General features: G+C 17.4%; 5 protein-coding genes and 1 non-coding gene across 6 annotated transcripts; 1 reads left to right on the plus strand and 5 right to left on the minus strand.

The window, feature by feature from the left end:
* Window positions 1–1,367: 1,367 nt before the first annotated feature.
* PRELSG_0113800 (conserved Plasmodium protein, unknown function) lies at window positions 1,368–3,626 on the minus strand (the record flags this gene model as incomplete). The annotated part of the gene is made up of 1 exon (XM_028679400.1): window positions 1,368–3,626. The coding sequence occupies one exon, from the start codon at window positions 3,624–3,626 to the stop codon at window positions 1,368–1,370; it is 2,259 nt and encodes a 752-aa protein (XP_028531498.1).
* A 733-nt stretch (window positions 3,627–4,359) lies between these two features.
* PRELSG_0113900 (cactin homolog, putative) lies at window positions 4,360–6,688 on the minus strand (the record flags this gene model as incomplete). Its single annotated transcript, XM_028679411.1, has 3 exons — window positions 4,360–5,107; window positions 5,532–5,943; window positions 6,226–6,688. The coding sequence occupies 3 exons, from the start codon at window positions 6,686–6,688 to the stop codon at window positions 4,360–4,362; spliced, it is 1,623 nt and encodes a 540-aa protein (XP_028531499.1).
* On the minus strand, window positions 6,052–6,132 carry PRELSG_0114000. Its single transcript, XR_003699254.1, has one exon. It is a non-coding gene; the product is annotated as a small nucleolar RNA snoR06 (small nucleolar RNA).
* Window positions 6,689–9,924: 3,236 nt separating the features above from the next.
* Window positions 9,925–10,860, plus strand: PRELSG_0114100 (proteasome subunit beta type-4, putative; the record flags this gene model as incomplete). Its single annotated transcript, XM_028679422.1, has 2 exons — window positions 9,925–10,009; window positions 10,175–10,860. 2 exons carry the CDS (start codon window positions 9,925–9,927, stop codon window positions 10,858–10,860), a joined length of 771 nt encoding a protein of 256 aa, XP_028531500.1.
* A 584-nt stretch (window positions 10,861–11,444) lies between these two features.
* Window positions 11,445–12,803, minus strand: g-tub (tubulin gamma chain, putative; the record flags this gene model as incomplete). The annotated part of the gene is made up of 1 exon (XM_028679433.1): window positions 11,445–12,803. The coding sequence occupies one exon, from the start codon at window positions 12,801–12,803 to the stop codon at window positions 11,445–11,447; it is 1,359 nt and encodes a 452-aa protein (XP_028531501.1).
* Window positions 12,804–14,404: 1,601 nt separating this feature from the next.
* Window positions 14,405–16,498, minus strand: PRELSG_0114300 (conserved Plasmodium protein, unknown function; the record flags this gene model as incomplete). Its single annotated transcript, XM_028679445.1, has 1 exon — window positions 14,405–16,498. One exon carries the CDS (start codon window positions 16,496–16,498, stop codon window positions 14,405–14,407), a length of 2,094 nt encoding a protein of 697 aa, XP_028531502.1.
* Window positions 16,499–18,463: the final 1,965 nt, after the last annotated feature.

Consider the following 18,463-nt stretch of genomic DNA (forward strand, 5'->3'; position numbering starts at 1 on the left):
AAATGATAATTATACTGTGGTTAGGAAAGTATTTAATAATGTATTAAAGATAAAAACAATATTTCAATATCATAAAAAAAAATATATATTTTAATACAAATTACATAATATTATACATCATCATTTATTTTGTTTTTTTTTAATTTTTTTTTAAAATATTATAAAATAAAAAATTAATCAGTTCATAAATATATATATATATATATATATTTTTTTTTTGCAACTAAAATGTATTTTTATCATCCTATATTCTTTTTTTTTTTTTTTTTTTTATTATCTATTTTTTTCTTAATTATATATATCATCATATCATAATATATATATATAATTAAATTTTTTGTGTATAAATGTTAAATTTTTTTTTTTTTTATATACGTTAAATGTGTATCATTATATAAATATGTATGTAATTAACATTATATTAATAAATAAAATTATTTTATAAGGTATTGAAATATGTGAGTAGGTAAATATTTTAGTATAGGAATATATATATATATATATATAATTCATTCTTTAAATTGATATAAGTAGTATCAATTGTTAAAAAATTATACATATATAATTTATCATTTTTCATTAGTCCTTTCTTTTACTGAGGAGAAACGCATATCTTTATTAAATTATTTTTATAATTTGAATTAAAAACTATAATTTATTGATACATATTTTTTACTTTTGCAAAAGTCAATTTTCTTTTAGGATGTGGGGGAGAGGAGAAAGGACATTAATATTCATATAAATATAATTCCTTTTTATTTTTAATTTTTAATTTTTAATTATTCTTACTTAAATATGAAATGTAAATATTGAAAAATACTTTTCTATATTAATTTTAATTTTTAAAAGGTTTTTTTATATTATTAAAAATGTACTAAAATTAAAAAAAAAAAAAATAATAAACTAAACATAATGATAAATTTAAGAAAAATATACAAAAATAGAACAAGATATAATGAAAAAACTTTTAATTTGAGATGACTTAAAGATATATAAATAAAAATATCATATTAATTATAATACAAATTAGTCATTGGATTTAAAGAAAAAAAAAATAAAACAAAATGAGTTACTAAGAACCTTATAAATATATGAAAATATGTTCTTATATTCCTTATACTTAAAACTAATGAAATTTTAAACAGTTTCTTTTTTCCATTTTAAAATTTATTTTATTTTTAAGTTCTCTAATGACTTCATATATATAAGCATAATAAACTTATTATTTCAAATTCCATAATTTTCTTTATTATTAGTCTTTTATTTGTTAAAAATTTTTTTTTTTATTTTAATTTCCATTTTTGTATTCGTTCTTTTTCTTGTTCTCTTTTTAATTTCTATGTTTTTCCTAATTTCCTTTTTTATATTCATTTTCTTTTTTTATCTATATTTTCATTTTCATTTATATTATCATTTTCATTTTCATTTATATTATCATTTTCATTTTCATTTATATTATCATTTTCATTTTCATTTATATTATCATTTTCATTTTCATTTTCATTTATATTATCATTTTCATTTTCATTTATATTTTCATTTTCATTTTCATTTTCATTTATATTATCATTTTCATTTTCATTTATATTTTCATTTTCATTTTCATTTTCATTTTCATTTACATTATTATCTTTAATTGTATTTTTTTTTATTATACTTTTACTTTTCGTACTAATATATATAGGATTTGTGATAGGTATGTTATTATCATTATAGAAAATTTCCAAAATAAAATGAGGGTATTCATAAAAGGATTTTCCATATAATGCTTCATAAATAGTTTGATTTATAGAATGAAATTTTTTTTCTTCTTTCTTTTGAATTTTTAAATTATCAAACAAAGAAATGTGTATTGCATCTAAGTTCTTCAAATAAATATTTATTTTTTTTTCTAATGTTTCTATTTTGCTACACATTGAATTAATTAATTCTAAAAAGGTAGAATTTTCATTAATATTATCTTCTGTTATTAGCATATTGCTGTTTGCAAAAGTGATTTTAACCATCCAGTGTATAACATTATTAAAGATATATGTTTTATTTTCTTTATGTAATTTCGTATATATAGGAGCTTTTAATAAAATTATTTCTCTTTTTTTTAATATATTTTTTAACTTTTTATTAAAAACTAACCATATTTTAGTTGTTTCATTTTCTTTAACCTTTATAAACTTATAATTACTTTCAACAATATTTATAACATTTTGTAAATATAAGAAATCTTTATGTAAAATTGATTCATCAAAATCAAACTTTCCAATATTTTTAATTTTAAAATTTTTTTTTAATTTATTTTTACAATTAAATATTTTTTTATGATTTTTTGAACAGATTAAAGAACAGGACCTAATTTCACAATATGGGCATTTGTATATATAATCTTTTTCTTTACATACATTACAAATGCTATTATTTTGGTTTTTTGAATTTTCTTCAATATTTATTTCACTGATGTCTGAATTACATTCTTCTTCTTCTCTTAATTTTCTATTTCTAAAATATTCAATAGATTCTTTTAAAGTGTCGTATTTCTTTTGATTTATATATTTTTTGTATTTCTCATATTTATCATTTCTATTTATGTTAAATTCTGATAAGTTATTCTTTTCATATTTTTTTTCGCTATTAATAATTTCATCTTCTTTTATAATATTTTTTTCTTCATCTGTTTCTGAGTATTCTTCTAGTATATTATTATGCATCTCATTTTTAGATAAGTAATTTGTATCAATTAAGTTATTTTTGTTATGAATTATTTCTTTATCATTACAAGTGTTGTTACTATTATTATTACTAGAAATAACATTTTTGCCACTTCTATTAATATTTTTATTTATATTTATACTTTTTTTAATATATTTATCATTATCTTCACAATTTTCTACGTTATATGAGTTATCAAACTCAGGTTTTTGATTTATAACTTGAGTGGTTGAATAAAGATTATTATTATTTTTGTAGTTTGTGTTGTTACATATAAGATTTTTACTATAAAGACTTTTATTTTTTTTTAATGAATTTATATTTGTAGAATTATTCATTGGTATTAAGCTCATATTTTTATGATTAGAGTTGTTATTTAAGAAATAATTAGAATATTTTTTGCTTTGTTGTATATATGATTGAGAAAATTTATTTCCTTTTTTATTTGAATATTTTATGTTATCTATTTCTGTATAATTTTTATCCGAGGAGTTACTGTTCAATATTGTTTTTATATTTTTGTTTATTATTATATTTTGTAAATTATTACTTGAATTTTTATAATTACTAAATTTTCTTTTCTTATGATTTAAATTGTTATATCCTATACTATTGTTGTAAACATTTTTATATTTGACAAAATTTGAATTATTTTTTTCATTATCATTATAAGTATCATTAAATAAAATATTACCACTACAATATTGATTATTATTTATATAATTATTTTTAGTTGCCATTGTAGAAATATTATTTTGCTTTAAATTTTCATTTTCTGTATAAGGAATGGTATTATTATCTGAATTAATTTTTCCTACGTTTGTTTTCTTATTAACTTTATATTTCGTTTTATGGACTTTTGAAAATTCTTCATATATTTTTTTCTTTTTATCATCTAGATGATTTATATTATTATTCAACATAATTTTTTCTATTTTTATGTATGTTACATTTAATAAAATTTTATTGATTTATAATATAAAAGTAATTTATATTTTTGTATCTATATATTTTTTTATTTTATTTAATCTTTTATTTGATATATAATGATTAATTCATTCATAGAACAATTTTTTAAAAAAAAGAGTTTTTTTTTATCCTTATTATTTTATTTATTTTTTTTTTTTTTCTGCTATATAATTAAAAAAAAAAAAAGTTATATATATAAATATATTTGAAATAAATATTTTATCTCATAATATAATTTAACAAAATTTAAAAAAATATATTTTTAATTTAAATATTCTGAATATGTATAAATTTAAAAGTTTTAATCATTATGAAAATAGTTTTTTTTTTTTTTTTTTAATATCTACATTTTATAATATATGAAACATTAAAAAGAATTTGCAAAATATGAAATTATATAAAAAAAAAAAAAAACAAAAACAATTATCTATATATGTAAAAATATATATTTTAATTTTTATGATTTTTATTTTCTCATTTTATTAAGAAAAATGGATGAAATAAAAAGATATTTAAATAAAACTCTTAAAATACTAAAAAATTTAAAAAAAAATATGAATATATAAAAACAGTATATAGTAGTTCGGTTGTTATATATATATATATATATATATATATATATAATAATTTTTTTTAAAGGAGAAGATTATAAAAAAGAAAAAAAAAAATTAAAAGTTTTTTTTTTTTTTATCTTCTGTATCTCTTTTTTTTAAAATTAAAATATAATTGTAAAATCCCTTTATCGAAAACATTTCTAAATCCTCTATTTTTATCAAAAGACCATTCAGCATTAACAATCTTGAAAGCTATATCCAAATAAGGGGCTCCCCCATGAAAAATAATAAGAACTTTATTTTCATCATCAGTCTGTTGTAATTTCCAGGTAGGTGGTTTTTTTTTATTTAACAAGTTTGTATAAAAAATATTAAACTTATACCCACATATATATTTAGGTGGAGTATTTTCATAATCATAATGAGTTTTATTATATTTGTTCCAATCAAATGATGTTTTAATCCTATTAAAATATAAAGGTTTTCTTGTAACAAATAATGAACACTTTAATGAATTAGCTATTGCATTTAGAGATATATCTTTCATTATTATTTCATCTTTTATTCCTTTTTTTTTTTCTCTTCTTACAAAATTATCATAAATTTCTTTATCTTTTTTATAAAATTTATTTATGATATCTTCTTCATCAATATCATTTATTTTTTCACTATTACTATCTTTCTTTTTTAATTTACTTAAAATTTCTTCATTTATTTTTTTTCTTTCTTCTAATTCTTCTTCAGAATTATATATATAAATGTCATCACCTTCAAATGATTCTAATGAAAATAAAAGTGGACTTTTACATTCGAATGTATTCTTTATACTTTTTTCTTCTTCTTTTTTTATTATATCATTTTTCTCATTATTTTGTGATACCCTAAAATATGGAAAATAAATATACATATATATATATATATATATATGTATATATGTATATATATATATATATATATATATATATATATATATATGTATATATATATATATATATATATGTATATATATATGTATATATAAATGGATAGAGATTGATTGATAGAAATTATTATTTGATATAAATAAATAGATAAATAGGTGTTTTATATATTGTATTAATATAAAATTTTGTAAAACAATTTTTTTTCCATTAAAATTAAAGAAAAAATAATTTTAATTTTAAAATAAAAACTGTATTAATTAATTTAGCAATTTTTTAGTTTACTATTTACTTAAACATTATAAACAGTAAGTGAATTAATTGCATAGTAATATAAATTAACATACTACAAATATATATATATATTTTTTTTTTTATAACGTACTTATGAGATAAATAAGTATTTTCATTGTTAATAGAAATGCGATCACATAATTTTTTATGAAAATCATCTAGAATATATTTTGATTTAAAATAAGGAATTTTTAGTAAAACACTATTCCAATAGTTTACATCAAAATTACAATCATCACTAACTATTTTTTTTTTAATCTTTTCTTCAAATATTGTTAGTTCATCAAAATTCTTGTTTTCAAAAAATGATTCAATTTTTTTGCTGGTTTTTTCATCCTCATCTTTATGATTTAAATCATTATTCAGATTATCTAAATAAAATCCAGAAAAGTATAAAAGAGATTCCCAATACTTCTGATATTTTTCTTCATTAAATATTTTATCATGTAACATATGTAATTTTATTTGCTTTCCACAATTTTCTAAATCCGTTTCTTTTAAGCCTAAAGATAATATAGAAGTAAAAATGAAAATAAAATAGAAGATAAAAGTGAAAATAAAATGGAAGATAAAAGTGAAAATAAAATAAATACATATTAACATTATGTTATTATTTCAGATAATAAAGATTCAACACATCTTTGGTTCTGTTCTAACAAATGTGCAATTTTTTTTTTTTTTTTATCATCATTAATAAATATATATATATATTTCCTTTTTTTTGGAAATGAATGCTTATAAAATCAAGTTTCTTTTCTTTTTTTTTTTTTTAATTTTTCCTTTACCTTCAAGAATATTATAAAAAGGAAACTTAAAATAAGAATGATAAATATTTTGAATTTCTTCATCATTTATAATTTTGATGGCCATCCTAAATATATCTACTGGTTGAACAATATTATGACTAATTCTATGATTAGATGATTGGATTTCTTGATTGATAAAAAAAATTTGTTCTTTTTCTTTGTATTCTTTAATGTTAATTTGATTTCTTTGTTTTTCTAACTGAAGTTTATAATCCTCTAAAAGTGATCTTTCTTTTTCTCTTTCTTCTCTTCTTTTTTTAACTTCTTCAATTTCACTAATTTTAGAAATAGAATTTTCTAATAAAGTATTAGTAGTTAATTTTACTTTATTGTCATTTTTTATTTTTTCATATTTATTTTTTAGTTTCCAAACAAATGGAGTTGATAATGTATTATCACCAAATGGATTACATTCGTCAGTGTAATTAAAATGTCTTTTCATTAAATTTTCCCTTTCCTTTTTTAATTCTTTAACAGTAATAGTTTCTTCTTTTTTTTTTTTTTCCTTTTTTTTTTTTTTTTTTCTTTTTTTTTTTTTCTTTCTTTTTTCTTTCTTTTTTTTCTATTTAACTCTTCTGATTCATCACTACTATAATATTTATTACTCTTCCTTTTCTCATTTGATATTATTGATTCATCTGAAGAGGAAACACTTTTTCTTTTTCTTTTCTTTTTTTTTTCGTAATAATTATGCTTCTTGTGCTTCCTCTTTTTTTCATTCATATCACTGGATGATGAGTTATCATCCGATGAATCATTAATCATTATATTTTCTTTTTTTATAAAAACATAGATCTAATAATTTTTTTTTAAAGAAATATATATATACATGTAAAAGTACTAAAAATTATAATGTATTTTTAAAAAAAAAAGAAAGTTCTAAAAGTAAAATATATTTTTAATGTGCCATAACAATTTAAAAAAAAAAAAACAAAAAAGTTTCAAAAAAAGTTTTTTTTAAATATTTTTATAATAATAATTATAAAGTAAATTTTAATTATATAAAAATTCTTTAAAAAAAAAATAAGTATTTAAAAAGTTTTTGGAATAATTTATAACAAATTAAAACAAATGAAATGATTTATACATCAAATATTTTTTACATTAATTCTATTTTATTTTGCTTCATTTTATTTAAATATTTTAATTTTTTTTTTTTTTTTTATATAAATGTATCAATAGAGAAAAAAAAGAATCTATAACATTTTTTTATTCCATTTTAAAAAAAATATATATATCACAAAAAAAAAAAAAAAAAAAATTGGTTAATATAAATAACATATATTTAAATATATATAATGTAAATTTAAATATATATATGCTTTTATTTTTTACTATTAATATAATACTTCATTATTCATTAATGTTCTTATGTGTAATGAAAATATTTTAATATAAATGTTTATTATACTTTTGAAAGAAAATTATATTCTCTAAAAATTGGAATATATTAAATCACTTTAAACACTATTAGAATTAATTTTTTTTTTTTTTGTTATACATATGCATAAAAAGAGGTATCACACTTAAATAACTTAGTGCACCTCTTTATTTTTTTTTTTTTGTTTTTTTGTTTTTTTTGTTTTTATTTTTCTTACATATATGTAAATAATATTTTTTTTTTTTTTTCTTTTTTTTTTTTTTTATTGATCCTTCCATTTTTATGGTTGAACCTCCTATGATGAAAAAAAAAAAAAAACTAAAATAAATTTTGAAGAAAACTAAAAGGTCAAATTTATATTACCTTGTTATCATTATAGTGACCCTGAGGAGGCAAATTTTAAAAAAATACAAAAAAAAATAAAAATTTCTTTTTTTTTGTTAAGAATATATATGAATAGGAATTACTTTTTTAATTTTCCTGAGTAAAATATAGCAGATTAAGAAAGGAACATACATTTGTATTATGATTATTAGAAAATTAATATATTTAAAAGAAATAATTTTTTAAAATAAATAATCCTATAAAAAAGAAAAAATATACTGTAAAAATAAAAAAATTTTGAATACATGTATATATTTTATATTTTAAAAAGAAAGAATACATAAATTTTAAAGAATATTTTTTTTAATAAAAAGCATATTAAAAGTAAAAGAAGGAAACATATTTTAGAGAGTATAGAATATTTTAATATAAAATATATCAATTAAGAAAAAAAAAAAAAAATACTTTTTAAATTAAGAATATCACGGTAAAGACTAAATATTTAAAATAGTGATAGGCTTTGAAAGAGAATTTTAAAATTTTATATTCCTTTTTAATTGTCAAATATTTTTATTATTTAAAAAAAAAAAAAAAAACATTAAACTTTATTGTTCTATGTATCCTCATTTTTCTTTTATACCCCCTAAAAAACTTTGGAATTCTTTTAATGCATAGATGTCCTAAAAAAGTTTTTTTTATTGTAGTACATAAATTTACACCTATAAAAAAAAATGAAATATGATATCCAATAACTTTTTAAAAAGGAAAGAAGAAAAAATACATTTGTTTTCTCTATTCGTTTTAACTGTTCGTAGAAGTAATAATGTATACGTATATTTTTATTTTTTCATCTTTATAATTATATATATATATATATATATATATATATATATATATATATATATATATATATATTTTATGTAAAACTTCGAACATAATTCTTTTATTTGATAAAGTAAATAAATAGTAGTAAAATAAAAATTTTGAAAGAAATTTTTACCTATTTTCAATACTCATAAAGTTTGTGTTTATTTCAGAAAATATAAATTCTATACAATAATAAAATAAAAAAGGAAATATTTGCTGACTTATTCTTTTTAAAAGTTATTTACATTTAAGAATAGCTCTTATTTTTTATGAATATTTATTAGATAAGTAGAAAAAAGGAAAAATATTTATAAAATCTCCACTATTTTTTTTTTTTATGAGATATTTACATGATTCATCATTTTTACTTTTTTAATTATAAAATAGTGTTTTTTAATAGACACAATGTTCTTTTAAAATTGTTATTTATAATACTATATAGTGCGTTTATTCTTTAAAAGGGAAATATATTCATAAAAAAAGAGTAATAGCTATTTAGTTTTTTCAATATATGCTAAAAGAACAACTACTTTTATTCATAACAATACTTTCATTAATGCTTTAGAGATACTAAAAATGAAGTATTTTTTTTTTTTTTTTTCATCGTTGGATAAATATTTATGTAAATTTTTTTTTTTTTATTAAGTATTTTATATGGTATTTCATGATTATCAGAAAATGTAATCATCATATATATATATAAAGATAAAGTTAAATATTTAAGGAAAATTTTTTCTTTTTATTAAAAGAAAGAAAAAAATAGTTAAAAAAAAAAAAATTACTAAATAGTACACATTAATAATTTATTGAAAGTTTCAAATATTGTGTATTATTTTTACAAAAATAAGAAAAATATTACATTTTAAAAAAAAAAATGCAGATATGTACATATATATATTTGTATATTTATAAAAGTAAAATATGTTAGGATAAATATATTTTATATGATTTTTTTAAATAATGAAATAAAAAAAATAAGCAAAAATACTATTTTGAGTTTTGAATATATACATTATTATATCAAAAATTATTTTTTATACATATTTAATCAAAGTATTTCATACATATAAAAAAATTAGATAAAATTAAAAAAAAAAAAAAAAAAAATGACTTTAGGGCCAATAGTAACAGGAACATCAGTAATTGCTTTGAAATACCAAAATGGAATAATGATAGCTGCAGATAGGAAAGGTAAAATGAAATTTCAAAAAATTTATATGAATGGCATATATGTTTTATGAGGTCTTAAGTATTATACTTTTCTCTTTTTTTTTTTTGGTGTGCTTTTATTTATACATATATTAACCTATTTAAATATAAATATATATAATTTGTTTTTATTTTGTTGAATTTCAGCAAGTTACGGTAGCTATGCAAAATTTCAGAATGTTGAAAGAATATTTAAAATAAATAATAAAACAGTAATGAGTTTTAGTGGAGAACTGGCAGATGCTCAATATATATATGAATTATTAACACGTGTTAATGTGAATAATGTTACAGAAAGAAAAAGTAAATATGACGTACATAAACCTAAATATTACCATTCTTATGTAAGTAGAATATTTTATAATAGAAAAAATAGAATTGATCCATTATTTAATACAATTATTATAGCAGGAATTAATTCTCAAGAATATGATGATAATGATGAAAATATTTTATTATATTCAGAAAAAAAAAATGATGAAGAATATAAAATTATAGATAAAAATGATCTGTATATTGGTTTTGTTGATATGCATGGTACTCAATTTTGTGGAGATTATATGACTACTGGATATGGTCGTTATTTTGCTCTAACATTATTAAGAAATAATTATAAAGATAACATGACTGAACAAGAAGCACGTAATTTATTAAATGAATGTTTAAGGATTTTATATTTTAGAGATGCTACTTCATCAAATAAAATTCAAATTGTTAAAATTACTAGTAAGGGAATTGAATACGATGATCCTTATATTCTTCCATGTGAATTAAATTCAAAAGATTATGTATATCCATCTACTTTATTGCCACCAACTGGCTGTATGTGGTAATTTTTTTTTTTTTAAACACACTTAAACATATATTTTTATATATTAGGCATAATTTTTTTTTTTTTTTTTTAATAAAAAAGTTTTTTAAACAGTCCGTTTAGTAAATAGAACATAATTTTCTATAAATAATTTAAAAAAAAAATTTTAAAACAAAAAATAAGATGATTTAATTCATCACTTTGTTTTTTTTTTATTTAAAAAAAATTAAAACGTTAAAAATATATAGTTAAAAATATATATATATATATATATATATATAATGTATAAATTCTTAAGTTTTCATCAAAAGAAAAATAAAATATCAAGTAAAAAAAAAAAAAAATGAAAAGATAAGAAATTGAATGTATTTAAAAAAAAAAAAAAAAGACTTAGCACATATACGTATATTAAAAATAAATAAATAAAAGAAATTGTCTATTTTAGAAAAATTAAAAATTATATTTATGTTATATATAAAATTAATATTATGCATATAATTTCAATGTAATTACTCTTTATTTGTGTAGAGTAAATAAATATATTTGCATATATAAAATTAAAATATATTTATAAATTTACAAAAACATTCTCTTTGTTTGGTATGATTATAAATAGGTATGATTAAAATAGTCATCTCTTTCTGCACTTTTATATTCATCAATAAGATTTTGTGTAATTTCTTTTGATGATTCCATTTCTTCAAAATTCCCTTGTCCATCAGCACTTGAAAACATAGGTTCTTTTTTATAATTTTCTAAAAATGCTCTTCTTTTGAATAGTCTATCAAATTGCGTAACACATCTTTCAAATAAAGTTGAAATGGAAGTATGATTAGCCATCATAAGTCCGCAAACTTTATGCGTAGAAACAACATGAGGTGATTGTTTTGCTAAAGTAACTTGAATTGATGCAGGATTCCATTTAATAAAGTTGACTAATTTCCTGTCTCTAATTCTCTGTAATCCTTTGTGAACTTGTGTTGGATCTGTTTCTCCTCTAATAATATTCAAAATAGAAATATACATACCTCTTCTGACAGGGACCGATACCATGATATTTTTTGTGTGTAATAATCTTTTCATAACATCTAGAACAGTAGTTTTTTGAACATTAGAAACATGTTTATCAATAGTTATAGGAGTATATGAAGTAACTAAAAAGTGACATTTAGGATTAATAATTAAAGAGGATATTAAACTTATCATATCGTTATTCATACTACCAGGGTATCTCAAAGTAGTAGTAGAAGCAGACATCACATTAGAAATAATAGTATTCGTTTGTTGAAATGTAGGGTTATTTAATTTTAATTTATCAACAAATATTCTATTTAGAGAAGTATTATCGATAACAACAACGCTGTCAGTACTTAGTATAAGTCTTTTTAGTGTTAGAATGCTATTATAAGGTTGAACAACAACATCACTACTTTCATTAGTTAATAATGGGAAAACAGAAAAAGTCTGAATCATTTTTTTTGAATAATTATCATTAAGTAATTCTAATAAATAACTACCCATTCCACTACCAGTACCTCCTGCAATTGAATGAGACAAAATGAATCCTTCTAAGTTATCACTATTATCAACTTCTCTATCAATCATATCAATAATTTCTTCTTCAACTTTATGTCCTTGACTATATCCACATCCCCAATTATTCCCAGCACCACCTCCCTCTTTTGATATGAACATATTTTCAGGATTATATAAATTTCTATATTCACTAGTCTGTATACTATTTATAACACGAGGTTCTAAATCAAACAAAAGTGCTCTTGGTATGAAATGCTCATCATCTGCTTGATAAAAAAATATATCTTTTCTATCTTCATTTAAAAAATTATTATTTTTTAATATTCCTTCTTGATCAATATTATGTTCATTACATAATTGTTTCCAAAATTCAACACCTATTTGGTTTCCACACTGACCACATTGTAATGTTATAATTTCTCTAGGCATTTCAAGTTATATAAAAAATTAAAAATTATATATAATATATATACATACAAATATAGACAAAATAATGAAAAAGAAGTATATATAAATATATTCTAGATACAATTAAATTATAACTAATTTATAAATAATTACAAAAATTATAAAATGAAGAATAAAAATATTACAATTTCTTAAAGATGTTCTTTATTAATCTCTATAAAAAATTTCCATAATTTTCTTATGGCTTATTACAGAAAAAAAAAAAAAGAAAAAAAGAGGAATAAAGAAAAAAGAAAAAAAACGATATTTTTCTTTTTTTGACTACTTTTCGTAAAAAAAAAAAAAAAATAATTTGATATTATTTATATGAATAAAAATAAAATATAATAATTAAAAAAAAATAGAAAATTACTTTTTATTAATATTTATTATTATTATTTATTTTTTTTTTTTTTAAATTAAAATAGAATATATTATTTTAATTAAGATTATCTACAATATTTTTTTTTAAAATGTCTAAATTAAAATTTATGGGTAAAATATTACGTAAAATTGTTTCGTATTCTTAGTGAATTTTATATATCTCATAAATTTCACCTATTTTCTAGCAAAATATTTAACAGAAAATATTTTTTTCATTATATTTTTTTAATAATAAAGTAATATTTATTTTTATATTTATTTAACATGAATATTTTAATATATATATAATAAATACACTATTCAATATATATATATATTTATTTATTTATTTACTTGAAGTATTTTTGTCCTTTTTAAAAACAATTATTTCAATTTAAAGTTATGAACATTTTCTCTTTATATTTTACTTGTAAAATTGTTAAAAAAAAAATTATTACATTTCGTATTTTTTATTTTTTTTAAATTATAAAAATAAAATATTACAATTTTTCTATTTTTTTTTTTTATTTTTCTCATATTCTACAGAAGTACGTTTATATTTTTAATTAATAAAAAAATTTAAATTGGTATTTAAAATATTATATTTTAATTATGGGTTTTTAATTATTTTATTAACTATTTTTTTTTTTTTTATATATTTATGAATATATGACATAAATGATAATATATTACAAAACAAGTATTCTAAAAAACAAAAAAATGAGTATATTTTAAAATAAAAGGAACAAAATGGATATATATATATATATAAGCATATACATATATTTTATATCAATAGACAAAAAACAAAAAGTAAAAATGAATACTATTTTATTATTTTTTTTTTTTTAATATTATAAAACATTAATTTACAAAAATAATAAAAATAAGGTATACTTAAATAATAAGATATATAAATAAAAAAAAAAATTCCAGAATTAGAAAACATATGGTAAATAATAACAAAAAAAAAAAAAAAAGAAAAAATTTACAAGTAAATTTTTTTAAGAAGGAAGACAATACAAATTTTATTTATTACAAATATTTTAACTAATTTTTTACAAATATTCTAAAAGTGAATATACAAATATTTTTATAAATGACTATTCTTTCAAAAGTAAAATTTTAGCGATTTATTATTTCATAAAGTAAATATAAGAATACTGATATTAAAACAGTAAGAATAGCTGAGAAAAAAAAAAAAAAAATGAAAAAAATATTTAATTATAATAAAGTACATGTAATATATATATATATGAATTAAAAGTGAAAATATTTATATAATATATATATGTATGTTTTTTACCGCCTCTATGATATGAAAGATCATTTAACCACTTAAAATGAGTTTCTAAATATGTGAATTGATCATCTAATTTCATCATTTTAGAATTTTTATTAATATTATCATTACTTGAATGAGGAGAAACTAAAGCTTTTTGAATTCCATAATTTTTATCATCTATTAATATATCTTTTTTTTTAATTTTATTTTTGTTAAATTTTTTGTAAATAGAATTTTCAGTATATTCTTTTAAACTTATAACAGTTTCTTCTAATTTTGGTAAAGTATTACCTTCGATTTTACTTTTAAAAAAGGTACTTTTAAGAAATTCTATATCATATAAAAAATCAATTTGTGTTGAATTACTTATTTCTTCTAAATTATTTATGTTTATTGTAATTATTGTACGAAAACATCCAGCTAATGGGACTTTACACAGTAAAATATTTGATTTTTGAATAGATATAATATTTTTAAAAAAGAAAAAATTTATAATTTCCTTTACATTAGATCTTTCTGGTAATCCGAAAATTTTTTTACCGTCATCAAACAATAATATGTTATAAATGGATTCATATTTTAAGCATTTTTTTTTTTGAAAAATTTTATCTAGACTTTCAAATTTATCATAAGATAAATCTGTTGCTTTTTTATCTAAAACAGTTCTTACCAAAGGATTATCATTATCAAATTTTGCAAATAATTCTAAAAAAATATTTTTAAAGTTTTTATTAACATATAAGCTATTTATGTGCTTCTTACAATTTACGTAATTATTTAGTTCTAAAATTTGTTTTTCTTCTATATCAATATTCAATTCTAAATATCCATTTCTTGTTTCTATATGTAAGCGGTTTTCTTCATTATCTAATTTAGGAAATAGTTCTTCCCTTTTTAAACATTTTATTTTATCTCTAAATTTATATTCATTTTTACTTTCTTCTGAATTGGAATTATAATCATCATCATCTTTATCTTCTCTTATATGAAATACTATTCCTTTTTTAGGAATTTCTTTTGTGTTTCTATTCTCTTTAACCATATCAGTTATCAAATCATATGCATGATCTCTATGTACAAATGACATAAATATAAACGTTTTATATTTTGTAATTATTTTAAGTGAATTAGGAATGAAATGAAGGACTGTTAATTTTTCTACTGATTTTATATCTTTATACTTTATCCTTATCACAGAATTTTTAAAAAAAAGAACATTAAAAAGAGAAATAAAATATATACTATCAAATGTAATAAAAATCTTTCCTTGAATTAAAATTTTTTTTGATAAAGCACAATTATAATTATTTATTGAATTTTGCATTATTAAATTTAAGTCTTCTTTATCAATATTACTACATATATGATTATCATTTTCAGAGAATGGACATTGGGTAGATATGTTATTTGATTGTATAATTTTTTTTGTATTATTCTTATCTTTCTTGTATCTTTGTTTTGATACTTCTGATGAAACATCACTATCTTCTAACAAATATTGATTTTTTTTAATTTTTAAATTCTTTGACTTTTTTTCATCATATTTTTTTCTGATCATATTTAAAACATCCTCGCTTAATTCGTCAGAAGATGGATTATCATTAAATATGTCTGTACTATTTTCATATTCCTCTTCTTTATCTTCTTCTATTTTATCTTGTAGTTCTGCAAAACTTTTTTTGTTAATCTGATAATCAGAGGCAATAACGCTTCTATCTATTTCTAAATTTCTTTTTAATTTTGATGTATTTCCAAAAAAACTTTTTTCTTTTGAGAAACCTGAATCACAATAGGAAACAGATTGATCACCATGCATATCATTATGACGTTTTCTTATTTGTTTTTTTATTTTTAGATATTCATTATCACTTAAATTTTCTTCTTCACTATTTGATTCATTTGGAGGAAATTCTATATTATAATTTTTTATTTTATAAAAGTTGCTAATTTCTATACGTAAAGGCTTATTCTCAAAAACATTTGAACTATTAATAATTAAGTTATTTCTGCTTCTTAAAAGATAACTCATTTTCTTTAAAATGCTATTATATTTGAAAGCACAATTTCCTAATAATGAATAGTCATTTATATAAATTTTTTATTATAATTTTTTTTTTTTAGTTACAAAAATAACATGATAGTTTCACACAAGAAGAAAAAGAAAAAATCATGTTGACACATTTCATTAAATTTTTTTGTTATAAGATTAAATCTATATAGCTAATTTTATTTTCATAAAGATTTTTTATATACACATCTTTTATTATTTATTTTTTAAATAATATATTAATACATATATACACATATATATGTATTTAATCCTTTAATGGATTATAGATATTTATAATATATTTACTTAATGGTCGATGAGATTATTATATCTATTATATGCATAATAATTATTTAATTATTTTTTTCTTTTGATATATAAACTTTATTTTACTTCTTACTTTTTATTTGCACTTCAAAAGATTCCTTTATTTCATTTTCATTATCTAGGAAGCTATATTTTGAATAAATTTTTTTAACCTCAAGCATAAGTTTTTGTTTTAACCTCTTTCCATTATGGTTTTCTTCAATTAAATCACTGGAAAAATGAATTTATAAATAATTATTTGAAAAAAAAAAAGGAAAGAAATTTATTTTATACTTTAATTTTTTTTTTTTTTATCTAGAGTCTATTTCACTTTTATTTTTACACTCTTTTGTAATTTTATAAAATTACTTAAAAAAAAGTTCATAGGGTAATTGAAAAATGCCCTTTATATTAAACTTTAAAAAAAAAAAAAAGATTAAAATATAATGAAAAAATAAGTAAATAATAGGAATATATTATATATATATGTATGTATATATGTATGTCTATGTCTATTTTATTACTTCTAGTTTATCAGTTTTATATATAGAATGGTACAATAAATTTGTTCTTATTTTTATGTGATCACTCCATTTATATAAAATGACTAGTTGAATATAAAATTTAAAAAAAAAAAAAAATATATTTATAAGATTAAAATATATCATAATTGATAAATTATTATATATATATAAATTATATTATATTATATTATTTTCTTATATCAACTACTTTGTTTTTTAGTTAAGTTTCTATAGAAAAAAAGGGAAAAAAAAAAAAATAATATATATGAAGTTATTTAATTAAAAAAAATATATATTTTTGATTTGTATAAAAATCAAATAGATGTGTTTGTTTATTTTGTTGTAAGAATCTTTTTCTTTTAGTTGTTAATTTTATAGAAAATTATTTTATAATTTTTTTTTCTTATTTTTTTTTTCTTACCTATTCATTTTTTTTGCTTTTATATTATTAAAATTACAAAAGTAATTAATGGAATTATTTTTATTTAAACCTAAAAATTTTGATAAATATGATCTTAAAAAAAAAAAAAAAAAATAAATTATATTTTTATATTAACAACTCAATTTTACAGACAAAATAATAATTTTCCATTTGTCTATACTTTTACTTTATATTTTATATTTTTTCCTTATTTTATTTTTATTATTACATAAAAGAAAAGAAGAAATTATTTTTAAATAAACATTTATGTAAAATTTTTAGTTCACAATTATAACTTCTTATAACATTGGTTATATTTTTAATCTGAAGCATACATAACAAATATATCTCAATTAAAAAATATTTCTAAAAAAAAAAAAAAAATAGGATAAATTTAAGATAATTTAATCTTTTAATTTGTTTATGGAAATTGTCACTTTATATAAATGTTTTAACTTTTTTGTCTTCATCTTTTGATAATCTATAATCCTGTGTAAAAATTTTAATAAATAAATAAATAAATAAATATATATATATATAATAAAGTTTAAAAATATAAGCATTTTATTTTTCGTTTTAATATTATGTTTTTGATTATTTATATATATTTTCATTTTAGTCTTATTTAAAATGTTACATAAATAATAGATTTGAGAGACTTGTAAAAGAAACTATTTAATTTAACTACACTAC

This window comes from Plasmodium relictum (assembly GCF_900005765.1).
Source record: "Plasmodium relictum strain SGS1 genome assembly, chromosome: 1".
Lineage (NCBI taxonomy): Eukaryota > Apicomplexa > Aconoidasida > Haemosporida > Plasmodiidae > Plasmodium > Plasmodium relictum.